The sequence below is a fragment of the Hyperolius riggenbachi genome, chromosome 9 (genome assembly GCF_040937935.1).
Source record: "Hyperolius riggenbachi isolate aHypRig1 chromosome 9, aHypRig1.pri, whole genome shotgun sequence".
Lineage (NCBI taxonomy): Eukaryota > Metazoa > Chordata > Amphibia > Anura > Hyperoliidae > Hyperolius > Hyperolius riggenbachi.
Window position 1 is genome coordinate 82,398,976 of NC_090654.1, and position 16,092 is coordinate 82,415,067.

General features: G+C 45.5%; 1 protein-coding gene across 1 annotated transcript in view; it reads right to left on the reverse strand.

Annotated features, from left to right (window-relative positions):
* The window catches only part of ITPR1 (inositol 1,4,5-trisphosphate receptor type 1), a 366,152-nt gene that overhangs the window by 120,485 nt on the left and 229,575 nt on the right, over nucleotides 1-16,092 (reverse strand). The window contains 7 exon segments of the mRNA XM_068253115.1: nucleotides 2,739-2,939; nucleotides 3,323-3,448; nucleotides 9,044-9,181; nucleotides 10,483-10,548; nucleotides 10,765-10,929; nucleotides 11,313-11,478; nucleotides 12,542-12,596. Of these exon segments, the coding sequence (XP_068109216.1) occupies nucleotides 2,739-2,939; nucleotides 3,323-3,448; nucleotides 9,044-9,181; nucleotides 10,483-10,548; nucleotides 10,765-10,929; nucleotides 11,313-11,478; nucleotides 12,542-12,596 (917 nt within the window).

Here is a 16,092-nt window from a genome sequence, read left to right on the forward strand (position 1 = left end):
GAGGGACGTAGGAATGTATGAATGTATGAGATTCATGTCATCCCGCATCAAATATTGGCGGTTGGCGCCTCGATTATTTCATTTTTTTCGTAAACAATCTTTATGGCATGAGGGACTAGGGGTGTGTTGGGGGTGTGGCCTAAGTGTCACGGTTTCCTTTTCCAAAATGTTGGGAGGCATGTTAAAACAAAACATGCTTGAGAGTCTTATAAAAATCCTATTTTTATTTGACATACCGTATATACTCTAGTATAAGCCGAGATTGGTCCAAAAGTGGGGGTCTCTGCTTGTACTCTAGTCATAACCCCCCAGTGCACAGCCAGCCCCTGCAACATAAAAATAGGAACTGCGTTCGTGAGAGATGGTGCATTTTTAAATGTGCAATGCGTGTGCGCTGGCTTGCCGTGTCCCCCTCCTCTCCATGTGCAGAGTGGCTTGTAAGTTTCACTACCCTCTAAATCCCCACCCGCTAGAGCAGAATTTTGGCATACCTCTTTGTCCTCTTCCGCCCCTACCCCTCATCCCCCGGCAAATGCAGCGTGGTGTTACAGGTTTGTGCCGCTGGTTCTCGGTCCATGCTGATTCCTCTAGTCTATAACGTGAGTCGCAGTCTTTGCTATGACGCCATATAGCAGTGCCCATGTGCCACTGCAGGCTTCATAGCAAAGACTGCGACTCATGTTATAGAGGAATCAGCATGGACCGGGAACCAGCGACACAAACCTGAAACACCCGCGCTGCATTTGCTGGGGGACGAGAGGTAGGGGCGGAAGAGGACAGAGGTATGCCAAAATTCTGCTGTAGCAGGCAGTGATTCTGATTTACAGCGGGCAGTGAAACTTACAAGCCGCTTTGTACGTGGAGAGGAAGGGGGACATGGAAGCCGCTCTCCACACGGAGAGGAGGAGGGACACAGCGCACAACGCATTGCACATTTAAAGATGCACCATGGCTCTATAAATGCAGCTCCTATTATGTTGCGGTGGGGGGGGGGGGGGTCATTCTGTGCTTTTGGGGCAAGGCCGATGTCACCCTTCCAGTCTGCTCCAAGTGTCCTGTCTGCAGGACGACAGTTCAGGGTGCTGCTATTGGTGAGTGCTCTGATTCTCAGGGAGATAAAAGTGTACAAGTGTGTTCTTTACTGTGTCCTGGGGCCAAATCCAGGGCAAAAGTCAGCCATTTAGAGAAGCAGTTCAGTAGAGAAGCAGTTCAGTAGAGAAGCAGTTCAGGGGAGAAGCCTGGTTAGAGGTGGCACTCTCTTATCTTGTCTCCTCCTCAGCTCTGTGTATCAGGTGCATATGTCCCTTCTACCCCCTCCAAGTCTGCTAACTTGTCCAAACAATGCTCTGTTCTGCCCTTATAAGGCCACTGCATTTCCTACGCTCGGCTAATACTCGAGTCAATCATTAGTTTGTTTTATGTAGCTAAAAGTTGTGGGGGGGGGGGGGGGGGGGGGGGGGGTCGGCTTATACGCGAGTATATACGGTAGATCTTCAATATCGTTTCTGGTTTGTGGAGAGGAGGATGAAATGCGACTAAAGCAAATAGCGCATCTTTTATGGTCAGACTTCTGAGTAGCCTTGGAACCAGTATTAGATTTAGCCGATTTGTCTGCAGATTTATCCGATTTATCAGGCAATTTTACAGTCTTTGGCTGAAAGACACAATACAAAAGAAACAGCCACAAGTTTCCAACCTTCACAAACCACACATATAGCTGAACAACATTACAGCTACTTGCATACCACCACAGCAGGACTTGGACCAGACTCCGCAGAACTACGGGGAGAAGGATCAGCAGCAGCCTCCATAGTCAGCAATCACATTCCTACTGACTACGTGGACTTATAAATCAGTCAAACACCACACCCTCTTCAACCTCCGCCTCCCACCTGAACAAAAAATTTACCTGCCATGGTTGGAAATATGCAGGAGGCATCAGTCAGCCATAGAAAGCAAAAACCGCCGCAGCCCGGGAAAGAATGCACGTCAAGTGCTCATTATCCGAGGACGCCATCCACACATCCAGCATGGTGACGTCATAGTCGCATTAGCTGACTGGAAGGAGGGCGGACACGTATTGCCGGTACGCGCGGAACACCCGCGCGACATACAAACCTGCAGGGAGACACACTAACGCCGGCTGCACAGTCCCTCACTGATCCACTCTGGCCAGCCTGCAACAGGGAACTGCACACACCGCAGCTCCTGCTCACTGGCATGGTTGGCTTGGTCTCCCCCCTCATGATCCTAGCGTCCTGTGGACACGAAACAACTGAAGGGGTATGTGTGAATGTTGCTTATATACCCTGCCTGCCTAACGCATATTCAATTGTTTAATCTAGCTTCCTGTCCAATTTAAAATGGAGGGAGACAAATCTCAGGGTTGCTGTCCTGGGAAAATAGGATTTTTAGAAGGCTTCAGGCTCTTTAAACTTGGACTTTTAACCCTAGTTGTCATGTATAGGTGGTCCTCAGCTTATGAATAGCCGAGTTCATAATGAGGGTACTGGTAGAATAATGGGGCAGTAGAAGCACAGAAGGCAGTACAGGTGGCACAAAGGTGGGCAGAGGAGACCCAAGGAGGACACTTGAATTTTAAAACTGGCCCATGTCCATGATTGTACAGAAAAGTATACCCCGTTTCAAAAAATAATTCAGGTTAAAATTGAAGCTACTACCTTTACACATACAATTTAATATAAGGAAACAAATTAAAATTAAAAGCCAGATCTTACCTCTGCCATGACAATGTCCTGACACTTCTTAATGAATCGGCCCTCTGCCTTCACTATGGTCTGCAGGAACTTTATATATTGCACACTGCGGCCGTGAGTCTCAATACAGTGAGCAAAGTGTTGGACAACCCGCTCATTTATCTCGCTACATAGCTGGAAATTGTCCTTGAAGATGTGCTGCATGGTGACTGCTTCCAGAATCTACAAGATGAACATACTGGCATCAGCCTGACCTGCTACAGACTCAACTTATACATGCAGGATGCAGCAATATTTGATTTGCGTTTCGTTAGCATCAAAGTCAATGCAGAATCACAAAGCATTGCAAAGACCCTTTTCTGGTACTATGTTTACATTGACATGCTGTAAAATGAAACAGAACACACACATGTACTGTGGCACTTTAAGTAGAAATATTTAGAAGGGTTCTCAAACTTTAAATATCAATTTGAGGATTCTCAAGTGATGCATTAACACAGATTACAGAGAACACAGTCCAGAACTTTGTACAGGTCCTTTTGAGTAAAATCCTCCAAACGGACACCCCATGCTTGTGGCTGCAATATTGGGATTGTCACACTCACCCCAGGTGTCAGGAAGAGGTTGATATGTTTGTGGAGCAGAGCCTGGTTCTGTTGGTTGCCAGCACAGAAGTTTTGCAGGAACTCATGGGCAATTCTCATGATCTCCTGCATCCGGGTGTCCTCTGTCTGCAGATGGAGAACATAAAATGAGACATTACATGCAGCAGTATGTATACAGTGGACATTAAAGCCTGGCACACATGAAAGATAGCACTTAACGGAAACAGTCTTCAATCATTTGGATATTTAAAGAAAAAGAAAAAAATTATCGACTTACATCCCCCTAGTGACTAGGCCATTTTTTTTTTTTTACAATTCAGCACACTGCAGCTTCAACTAGGGTTGCCACCAAGCCGGTATTCGGCCGACAGGGCCGTTTTTTTCATTAGAAAGCCGGTGCTCGGAATTTTTTTTACCGGCAGGGCATTTGCCAGTAAAAACAAGCGGAGACAGAACATGGATATCAAAACCTCCCCAAACTGCTGCCAGCCAATGAGAGCGCTTCCACTGGCCGGGCTGGCCCGCCCCTCTCCTGTGCCTACACTAGTTGTTTGTGGCCAAGGTGTGGAAGGAAGTGCAATCTACATGCAGCAAGCAGAGTGTCTGTCCCTCCTCCTGCTCTTCTGCAATCTCCTAAAACTTTGAAGTCTGCAGCGTCACACAGGCTCTGCATAATTACATTCTAGGTTTGTCTTGGTCGGCTCAGTTGTCAGTCTGTCAGAGTTCTCTTTCAGGGAATTTGTACAAGTGAGAGACAGTATATTCCTCTGTACCAGGACAGGCTACCTGTAGTAAAAATTCCTGAGGGACCAGGAGGTGTTAATGATAGCCTGTTACAGCATCAAACTTTTGTGAAGAAGGCCATTACCTAAAGATACGTAGATTAACACTGCAATCAAACGGGGCTTTTGAGCTTTCAAGTTGTCTGAAAAGCAGGAGCCCTGCAGCTACCTCAACCAATTATTTTCTTCAGAATGGTAGCTATAGACGATAAGACATTCCCACCTGTAAGGTGCCATGTTCATTTCCAATCGGGCATGTCACCGGTGCTGCCGCGAAACCGATCACTATAATTATGCCGTGCACGATTATAGAGATTCAGGCGCGTGCTTTGGAGAACTGATGGTTAGATTGGCAAGTGATCCGGACAGCAAGCTATTGTTTGAATCGGCAGCAGTTTCCCATCTGCACATTCAGACTTAAAGGAAACCGTCTTTTTGCTTTTACAGGATAAAGACTCATTCACATCATAGGCACTTAGGTGCACATTTTGGTAGCACATATGTGCAACACGCAAGAATGGCAGACGTGCATAGACAGCACTTCTGCGCTGCACAGCAGTGTGATGCGCTATCGCCCTGCTGCATGCATTATTCAGGAATCTCAGCGCTGATCTCATTTACTGTAGTGAATGAGATCATCAGCGCGCAGATGGCGTGCAATCATACACATTGTGTCCCAATAGCACGGCCAGTCTGCACCAATGATGTGAATGAGCCCTTAGGCTGCATTCCCACCTGTTGCCGGATCACAAGCAGCCAGTGGGAGAGGACAGTGTAATGTCCTCTCCAATGGTCCGCTGTGATCTGGCTTTAGCCCAGGGCAGATAGGCTCCCCCACAGGCGTATAATCCCCCAGGACACGGGAGCACGATGAGGGGTGCAGGCACACCCGAGATGCGCATGCACAGAAGCCCGTGACTGCCCAGCAGAACAGAGATATAGCGGCAGAGCGGAGGGGCCGAAGAGGACGGCGAGGGAAGCCACGGTGCTCATGGGGCTTCCCAGGTAAGTATAAATAGGGCTAGTGAACCATCTCAGGGTCACTTTAAAGGACAACTGAAGCGAGAGGTCTATGGAGGGAGCCATATTTATTTTGTTTTCAGCAATACCGGTTGCCTGGCAGCTCTGCTGATCCTCTGCCTCTAATACTTTTCGATAGAGACGTTATTGGCCTTATTAAGACACGACTGCAGACAAGCAGACTAGCAGTACTAGAACAAACTTATAGAGACTGCACAGAAAAGGCTTCTTAAAGTATCTGTATTAGCAGCATACAGAGCAAGCAGAGGCACACAACATGTTTTCAGCATAGCCCTTCCTCACCTGAGAAACCATGTCGTGTGCCTCTGCTTGCTCTGTATGCTGCTAATAGATACTTTAAAGAGGAACTCCAGCCTAAACAAACATACTGTTATTAAGTTACATTAGTTATGTGAATTAAAATAGATCGGTAATATAATCGCTCACCCACCCTGTTTTAAAAGAACAGGCAAATGTTTGATTTCATGATGGCAGCCATCTTTTTGGTTGAAAGGAGGTAACAGGGAGCATGAGACACAGTTCCAACTGTCCTGTGTCCTGAGCGCCTCTCCCAGTTGCTAGGCAATGTGAACAACATAGCAAATCCCATCATGCTCTGCACAGCATCAGGGAAAAAAACCCAGGCTTTTTTTCTTTGATGGGTGGAGCTTAGATAAAAATGCAGCTAAAAATGATGCTTTGGTAAGAAAAACAAAGTTCTGATGCTGTGAAACTGTTAAACACCAAGCCTTTTCAGTTCTGCCGAGTAGCTTTTTAGTCCGGAGGTTCACTTTAAGAAGCCTTTTGCAGTGCAGTGGTGTTGCAGGAGTGATGTACTTGCAGGGGGCTTGCACCGGCTTCCAGGTCTAGAGTTAAAGACCTGTAAAGATGGTGAAGTGGGGTTGTTCCAGTAAAGCAGACCAGCAGTGCTGCCGCGCAACTGGTATTGTTTAAAAGGTAATGAATATGGCAGCATCCATATCCCTCTCACTTCAGTTGCCCGTTAAGGTTAATACCGTATCTATGTGTGGTATGTCCTGCTACAGCAGGGGCATAACCGTATAACCAAGGGCTCCTTATCAAACTAATCTTAAGGCCTGTGTACACACACCAGATGAAACTTGTCCAAGGAGGCTGATAACCACCTCTGTTAAAAAGCGCGTGTACAGCAGCGCCAGATGCCCCATGACTGCTTGGCCAGCAAGCCATTTTGGTGGATCACTTTGGGCAAGCGACAGCAGACAGCATTATTCTCCCTACTTAATACCCCTGCTGCACAATGTCACTCTAGCATCGCCCCCCAACATAGAACAGAATGCGTTATTTCCTTCTCATCAAGCAAGCGCCGTGTCTGCACAGCCTTTGCCCTGCAATACCGCTTGAGGAATTGGGTCCAAATAGCTGTTGAGTGACATTGAGTATACGAATGGACCTTTACAGCCTTCTTAGCATTTGAGACTCCATCTTGAATGTTTCTGAAAGAACTCCTGAACCAGGGTAAAATCTATTGAAGGATGCCCATTGTGTCCTGGCAATGCTCGTTAACCTCAGGGTTACCCCCATTAATCCACCAACCCCCTGCTACTCTAAACTGCCAGGCGTGGGTTTTGATTAGCACAATAGAAAATGCGTGTGAATGAGTACTTGCTTTCTCTGTGTTTGCGCCATCTGGAACTTACACCAGCGCAGTTCTGTTTCGTACTTCATCGCTAGGCGGAGCCTCCTGGATTTCAAATTCGACTGGAGGATTCCGTCAAATATGAAGGGGTATGGGGGACCCCAAGGACAATAAGCAGGACCTCAGTTCAGGGGTACTTTAAATTAAGGAAAGACCTTTTTAAGGTAAAATCTTCTAATTAAAAAAAAAAAAAAAAATATATATATATATATATATAGTATATATGCATTATGCATTTGTACAGCCTCCGTCCTGCAGTGAATCATCACAATATTTTTTTTTACTTATTGCAGTCAGTCGGTGCTGTTTCAGTAAGTTGCTTTTATAGCAGTGACAAAAAAATATTGTGATGATTCACTGCAGGACGGAGGCTGTACAAATGCATAACTAGCCTGTAGGCTAGCGATGAGTTTTATTGCTATGCAGGAGGCCCAGATCCAAACTATGAACGTCGGGACCAACTACTCCCACTTCTAGGCCACACCCCCAGACCACGCCCGCAAGCCGGTATTTTTTTTCCCACAAAAGGTGGCAACCCTAGCTTCAACAGTGTGCTGCACGGCCATACAACTTGGCATACAAATGAATCTTGCCCCCTTTTCTTGCCACCAACAGAGCAATTTTTTTTCCCTTTTACATAAAAATTTATTTTTCTCCATTCTAAATTATTTTACAGAGCAGGCCAGTGAACTATTGACCTGTCCTCTGCAGAAGAAAAAAATACAGTGACTGACAGTTGAGATAACAAGCTTCAGAAGACAGAGCTCTCTGTGACTTTCAAAGTCGTGGAGCTCAATGGCTCTTTTGCATAGAGAACAACTGGAGTTTCTTAAGTCCAATATTGTTTCCAGTACAGGAAGATGTATCTCTCTAGGCTCCTAATGTTTTATTTCTTAGCTGTACTACACATAGAAAATCTTTTTCGCTTCAGTGTCTCTTTAAAGGATACCCGAGGTGACGTGACATGATGATAGACATGGGTATGTACAGTGCCTAGCTCACAAATAACTATGCTGTGTACCTTTTTTTCTTTATTTGCCTGAAAGAGTTGAATATCAGGTATGTAAGTGGCTGACTCAGTCCTGACAGACAGGAAGTGACTAGTGTGACCCTCACGAATAAGAAAGTCCAACTATAAAACACTTTCCTAGCAGAAAATGGCTTCTGAGAGCAGGAAAGATAAAAATGGGCAATAGTTCATATATTTTAGCTCTGGCATACTTCAATGAATGTGTCATTGAGCAAAAATAATGAAACCGTTAAAAAACGTAAAAATCAGATTTAAACATAAAATAAACTGTGGAATATCTTAAAATTTTTTAGGAGAAGGCCACCACTCGTCCCACGCTCGGTCCCTTCAGCAGCCCCGGGGCCAGCAGAAGCATCGCTCTCCATAGGCTGCAGCAGGCCAAGTCTCCCTAGCAACAGGGAGAATTCTCATTGGTCCAACATGAACTAATGAGATTTCTCCCTGTTGCTGAGGATTCCCATTGGTCTGTTTCAGCCCAATGGAGAATCCCCATGCTTCTTTCAGCCTCCGGGCTGTTCAGAATGGATCAAGCGGTGGTGTTGGACAGCGAGACGCGTGAGTATTACATGACGGCGTCGTGGATGAGATGAAAACGGGCGGCACGAATGTGGAGACTAGCCTTAGAAAGCGGACAGTGTCCGTTCTCATAGGCTTGCATTGGACAGGTTTTCCCGTCCAGTCCAGGAAAACAAAGCGTCAAATCCGGGCTCTCCGCAACGTTTTCTTTCCGTGCAACACGGATCCGTGTGCGATCCGTGTTTCTGCACGAGTGGAGGCGAGTCCTGTTTTTAACATAGGATCCAATTCCTGTGTTTCCCACGGATACGTTTTTAAAACCAGTGTGAACCCGCCCTTATGTGTGAACAAAACTTAACTGACCTAGCAGAATGGACAACTGATGTGCAGGCCAGGTAAGGTCCATGTTTCTCCGTGGCTCAGTTAATTTCAGCTGAAAGCTTTTCACAATGCACTGCTATGGAACAATTCAGGCAAACTATAACATTTCAAGTTTAAATTATGAACAAAAGCCTTCTATCAACCACTTTGAAACCATTTTAAAGCAGGAATATTCATAAGATAAACCCTCTGCTCCTGTAGGGAATCCATTTCATAACATATTTCCGGTCATTAAAACCACTGCAGAGATCTGCAAATCTGTTCCTGTCCCAGCAGTCAAATGATCGTTCACTGAATGCCAGGGAAAGGCTTACCTTCTCATAAGGTATCTGTAGCAGTTCCAGCACCACTGTATGCGCCCCCATATTCCTCAGCAGTCGCTGTTGCTGCTTGCGGTTCCTTCGGCCCAGTGTATTCTCCTGCACACACAGCCTACTGAGCCTCAGGAGGATCTGGGGATTAGAATTGGGTCAGGAGGCACACATAGCAATACCCAAATAAAGATGGAAAAGGTAACTGAAGTGACAGGTCAAATCATGAGAAACACACACACACGTTATGGTGCCGGGCAGTTTGGCACAAAACTCCCTAGCAGTGTTAAATACTATTCCCCCTATGAATTGTCTCAACTCAATTCAGGGTCTGGCAACCACCAGAGCCCCTTATTACCCTGCCTTGGGGTGTGCAGCATAGCAATGAATATAATTATCAATCTACATGCGCTGAAAAAGGGTGCTGTGGTAATTTGGGCACCAGGGGAAGCTGTTGGTTAAAATATGCTGGCATTCTACTATTGGCCATGGGCTTATACCAATAGCAAAATATAGGTGGATATTACCTATGTTCACTATCACTTAACCAAACTCTCTTCCCAAACTGATCCTCCCTCTAACTGCTCCTAGCACTAACTATACTCTGCCGATCCCTCCACAGATATATGCGCTGCCTTCCACAGCTAACCACTCCCTCCACTGATATCTGCCTGTAGTCCCCTATGTATCATGTGGCGCCAGCACTCAAATTATATGCTGGGCACCACTGTAGGTGGTTTAATAAACATTGTAACTCATGGGGTGCCTATTTTATTGCACAGCTGCAGGTGCCCAAATGACCTGTCTCCCTTAGGGCCCTTTTCCACCAGCATTTTACAATCGCTACGGTTTGCTTTTTAACATAAGAATCGCGGTAGGTAATTTCCACTACTGCGATTCGTTTTTTACTTGATCGCGATCGCGCCGCGGAGCGACTTTTGCCGCGATTTTGCTATGCAGTGCATAGCATAGCAAAATCGCGGCCGCGAACGTCGGGGAATCGCCGCTAATTGCGATTCAGCAATCGCTAGCGTTCAGCGTGAACGCTAGCGATTGCTAGTGGAAAAGGGCCCTAGAGTGTTTTCACCTCCCACACAGAGTAATAACTGCCTGAAATTTTTATCTATTTTGTGGTATTGAAAGTGTTTGTACAGCCACACAGTTTTATGACCTGTTATCAGGGAGTAGTGCCGCTTCAGCCAAACAGTAGCAATACTGTGATTTATAACCCTGGTTTCTTAACCTTTACAGTACGGGGTAAAAAAAGGGATAGGTAGGAGCAGAAAACATGCCAGTAACAGTGTAATGTTCAATCCTGGCATTTTAAGGCTTAAACCAAGATTAGGTCACTAGGGGAAGGTTTCCTTCTATTGATTTGATTCTCAGTTTATTTCCACTTCAGGGTCACTTTACTTCCAAATCCAAAGTACCAACATCAATACCTCACGGACCACCCTGTAGTTGTAGCTGCTGGTGCTCTCTGCTTTCTTGGGTTTGCCAGTATCCTCCTAAATGAAAGAAAATACAAATCAGTCTGTGCAGGATCTGGTGCAGTAGTGCGGGTGTTATGTTTTTGAGCCTGAACACACTGTGAAGGTGACGATAATTATTACGTTTAGAAAGGTCAGAAGATACAATTTAAACTAAATGCAAACCTTTGAAGACAAATATACAGTTTTTATCTTGAACCCGTCATAATATTGTCACAGTCTAGCTTAACCCACCTGCTTGATAGCCCCAGTTCCTGGTGCTGGTTCCGGAGCCTCTTCTGGCCCTGAACCTTTATAGACCCAGAGCTCAGACTTTTCCACAATGGACCTCAGCTGGTCCAGATCCTGTTTGATCTGCTTGTAGTTATCCACATCTTGGCTGGTCACCAGAAGTTGGACCTGCAGTGAGGTTAACACTGGTCAGAAGACTTCTAAGTTCAAAGAAAGTGAAGTGGGAATAATGTGGAGGCTACCATAATGAGTTCCTTTTAACCAATACCAGTTGTCTGGCAGCCCTGCTGATCTATTTCTACTTGACCTCAGTAGTGTCTAAACACCAGAAACAAGCATGTAGCTAATCTTGTCAGATCTGACATGTCAGAAACACTTGATCTGCATATGCTTGTTCTGGGTCTGTGGCTTAAAGTATTAGAGGCAGAGGATCAGCAGGATAGCTGGGCGACTAGTATCACTTAAAAAGAAAAATATTTCAGCCACCATTTCCCTCTTGCTTCAGTGGTCCTTTAATTCACAGTGAATCTGGTCATTTGCAGGCCACCCACCTGCTTGAAGGCCTGTAGGACTTCCTGCCTCTGGCTGAAGTGTCGGAACAGAAGCTGGAGGGCTCCTGACACTAGTGGGGGGTAATCGTGCATAGTGAGATGAAGCAACACACGGAGGAAGGTGCGGCCGCCATCATCATCCAGATCTAATGGGGTGTTCTCCTCACTGCAAAGAAGAGACAATAAGTTAGTTTGTGAGGAAAAGGTGAAGAAGAATAACTAATGGAGATGAGTGAAGAACAGATTAAAAAAGAAGAAACCGATGGGGCTGGCTTTACTAGGGTTTTTTTTATAGGCGGAGATCACTGGACAACACTGGAGCTCCTGATAGTAAGGCCAAGGTGGAAGATGGTCTAAGGCTGCAAAAGTTTGCTACCCTTGATAGGTCATATACAAACATAGTGACAATGATAACATTTTAGTGAATTAGGAGATGTGCCGTAGCAATTCTGTACACCACTTAAAGCAAGAATAATAAATTAGAAAAAAACTTTCTCCCCTGACTTATTCTGGGCTACCTGTGAGCCCTTAGGCCTTGTACACACAAGAGGTATGTCACCAGATAGGGATTCGGATCAGATCCCTCGAGAGACACTGCAATGCCAAGGCATTACATACTAGTCGCTAGCTTGCAGACTAGTAATGTATTCTGTTACTATGCAGGGAGGCAAAGGGCAGACTGAGCATTGTACAAGCGAAATCACATGGAAGACGGGGTGAGTAAGGAGAAAAATGCCCTCAGCTGAGTTCATCTGAGTCGATCTGGTGGGCTGATCACTGACAGAGGCGGGCTACGAGGGTTGCTGTACTCACAGTAGATTCCCGGCAGAGGCCGTTAATGGACATCTGTGCCAAGTTGTGTCTGTCATGTGTATGAGGCTCAACTCCTAGCCTAGTGCGTACATGCATAAGCAAAACATTGAAACCCCAATGACCTCTGCCCCAAAGCTCACATGGTCCCAAAGTTCCAAGAAAAACTAGGATAGGATAAGGAGCAATTAGATTAAATTGTCTGATAGGACCTAAGTGAGGGCTGCAAACTTGCCACGTGACAGATCGCATACGATCCCCAGCAATTTCTAGCCTGGTGGAACCCTAGTAAAATGAAGCCCTTGGTGTAGATACATATAAGGATAGGATGGTGTTTTGAAGTAAACCCATGTTCATACTACAGTCCACTGTATGAACAGGTAGCAATGAGTGAAATAATATTAAAGCAGGAGACTTGCCTTCCACCAAAGATGCCTTCAGCCTGTTCCTCAATGTGCTCGAAATCCAGGGCACCTAGAAGTCATTTCAGGTTTAGATTTACAATCCAATATGGTTTTTCATCCACATTTCTTTCACGTCTACCTGGCTATTATTATGAATCATTTTTGGTTTGTAAAAGTTCATGCTTACAAGGAATTTAACATTGTAGTCGGTAAATTAACACAGGCAATTTAAAGAGAGTCTGAAGCCATTCAAAAGTCTTATTTTTACTGTTTATCTTCAGCAATATGAGCACAGGTGAAACGCCACATTCCTGCAGCAGAATAATCTATACTGTATTTTTTTGGACTAGAAGACATTTTTTCTCCCCCAAAAGTGGGGGGAAAAAAGTCACTGCGTCTTATAGTCCAAATGCAGGCAGTTCCTGACTTGTGAACGCCTGCCAATACCAAACCTCCAACCCGCCACAATGGTGTGGACTCCCTGTACTGTGCCCATGCAGTGGAAGACACAGGGGGACAAACGGAGGGCATATGGGGACACAAAGGGGCATAGAGGTGGACACAAAGGCATAGAGGTGGACACAAGGAGGACACATGGGGGACAGAGGACGACACGGAGACACAAGAGGTACAAAAGGGGCATAATCTACAAGCTTCCCCTTCACCATGGATGCACCAGGTTTAGAGTATATGTTTTTCCCCTGGTTTTTGTCCTCTAAACCTAGATGCGTCTTATGGTCAGGAGCTTCTTCTAGTCCGAAAAATAGCAGACAGAAATTAACAGAGGTGCCAAGCATAGTCTAGACTACACGCTGTGTATTGCTCCTGCCCTTTATTGCCTGAAGAAGCGGGTCCTTGCCTGCGAAACGCGTTGCGACTCTTTACTGGGAGCAATTAAATAAACTGTATATATGTTTTGAAAATCAACAGCTTTGTTGTCTGTTTATGGTTGATTGGTCCACCACCGCAACCAGAACAATTTTAAACTTTTTATATATTTGTATCCTTTCGGCGCCTCTGTACACCTTTGCGCATCCAGAAGTCCACCCTTGGTGGAAGGGTGATCTACCCTACACATTCCCTCTATCCACGGAGAGCGACGTCTTAATCCTGAGTGGGGACAGGCTTGTTCTCCCCACCTGCCTGAACAGTGGTTGCTTTGGAGGCAACCCTGGTTTGTGAGTATATTACTTGCATTTCATAATACATCCCACCCCTATTAATACATACTACACTATATTGGGCTCTCGGTCTTCTATCTTTTAGTCCGAAAAATAAGTTAATCCCGCCATATCTCCTGGGAAAAATTTGGGGATAGCTTCCTGTTAGAGGCAGAGCTTTGTGCTGTAGCTCTGCCTCTGCTGGAGTCAATTTCCGCTGATCGCCGCCTTTTCCCTGCCCCTCTCAGCCTTCTTTCACTGAGAGGGGGCAAGGAGAGGCGGAGAGCAGCGCAAATTACTCTAGCAGAGGCAGAGCTACAGCACAAAGCTCTGCCTCCCCTGGGCAGCAAAATCCACGACCTGGGAAGTCGTGGATTTTTCCCTCTGGATTTGGGGGTGTTTAAATACATTGTTTTGCTGCAGGAATGCAGCGTTTCACCAATGCTCATATTGCTGAAGATAAATGAAAAGTAAAAAGAAGAATTTTTAATGGCTTCAGACTCTTTAAATCAAGCAATATGACAACAGCTAAGAGAACAGTTTTAAAAATTACTTTTAAGAGTTGGAGGAATATAAGCAGTAATCAGGGTTCCCCAAAAAAAGGGGGAAAGCCAATTATGTGTCAAGAAGCTTCTGTTCCCATTTCTTTTTTCAGGCGTGAGCAGCAGAGATGGAAGTGGAGCTAGCGGAGCGATGGTAGTTAGTGGAAATCTTATTGGCTTGGCATCTGGGCCTATTATTGTACAGGGCTTCTAGGTAGAGAAAGGATCCTGTCTGTTGACTGGAAGATGCACTTAAAGCGGAATATAAGCCTGCATTTCATCTTTGCTCTAAAACATTTACAGCATATTATATGCAACCAGCATTTTTTTTTTAACTAGACTAGCATTGGAAGGGTTACACACAAAGCTTGAAAGTTCAGTGCAATGAAATGCAGACGCACTGGAACTTTAGATAATGTTATCTTGTGTTTACTTAAGGCCTCTTTCACACCAAGACGTTGCGTTTTAGGGGACGTTAAGGTCGCATAACGTGCCCCTAACGCAATGCATGGTGGTGTTGAAGTTGGACGTCAGATTGAGCCGCGTTATGCAGCTCTTGGTGTGCGGTTTTCCTTCTATCTATACTGATAGAACAGCCGCTCCAGGATAGGGATGGGAAGTCCGGATCTTTTCAATGATCCGATTCAAATCATCCGAATCTTTGAAAAGATCCGGATCTTTGAACCGAATCATTTGCATCATTTTACTAGGGAAGCAGACTGGGGGTGAAAGGACTAGCAGGACAGCACTTTCCCTGCACTGCACATTTTGTATGTTCTTGTTTCTTCCAGGCAGACATCCACTGTGAACCGAATCGTTCATTGTGATGATCCGGATGATTCGACTTACAAAAAAGATCCGGATCAAATGAACGATTCATTCATGATCCGGACAACACTACGAGTCCAGGTTACGTCACCACAGTGCAGTGAATATGAATTAGTCACTGAGCATGTGCAAGCAGTCGAATGCAGCTAAAGCTCAGTATAACGCACAGCATGCTGCACTTTTATTCAACGTGTAGCGTTACAATGTAACGCAACGTGGGCACTGTGAACAACACATTGAATTTTCATTACTGTGAGTTGGGCTGCATTACAGGCTGCTGGAACGTGGGACTTTAACGTCCCACTGTGAAAGCAGCCTAAATGTATCAAGTGAGGAATGTGACACATTCTCTGACTGTGGAGAAGCTGCTCAACAAAGAGAGAGTCAAAGCATGTTTGCCTGAATGAACGAATGAATAAAACTAGTTAATAAAATGCAAAGTCAGCTCACAAAGCAAAAAACTGTACTTTTGGGAACCTATAACTTCTAAATGAATAATACTTACTGAATATACTCGCATATAGGCCGAATTTTTGAGCACAAAAAATGTGCTCAAAAGTCCCCCTTTCGGCCTATATGCGAGTCACCAACTTTTATGACCGTTTTCGTGTTAGACAGGAGCTCCTCCACTTGTATATGCAGGCTGCGCTCCTCCACTTGCAGCGGTGATGCTGTATGCAGGCTGCGCGGTCAGGAGAGGTTGCAGGTGCCCGCAGGACCAGATGTTTTGCAAAGCGGGACAAGAGCTCATCCACTTTCAGCTACTTTTGTGTCCTGCTTTACCTGCACGGAAGTGGCCACAATGTCTTATGGATCGGGGCATCTGGTTCTGGCAATGACGTGTGACAGAGTCTGCACAATCACCAGTGTAATGATCGGGGATTCCCTTCTTCCCTCCTGTACTTGATGTGTCTGATACAGATGATGCTATCTAGTTGCGTCTTTAGACACGAGTACAGGAGGGAAGAAGGGAATCCCCGATCATTACACTGGTGATTGTGCAGACTGTCACACGTCACTGCCAGAACCAGATGCC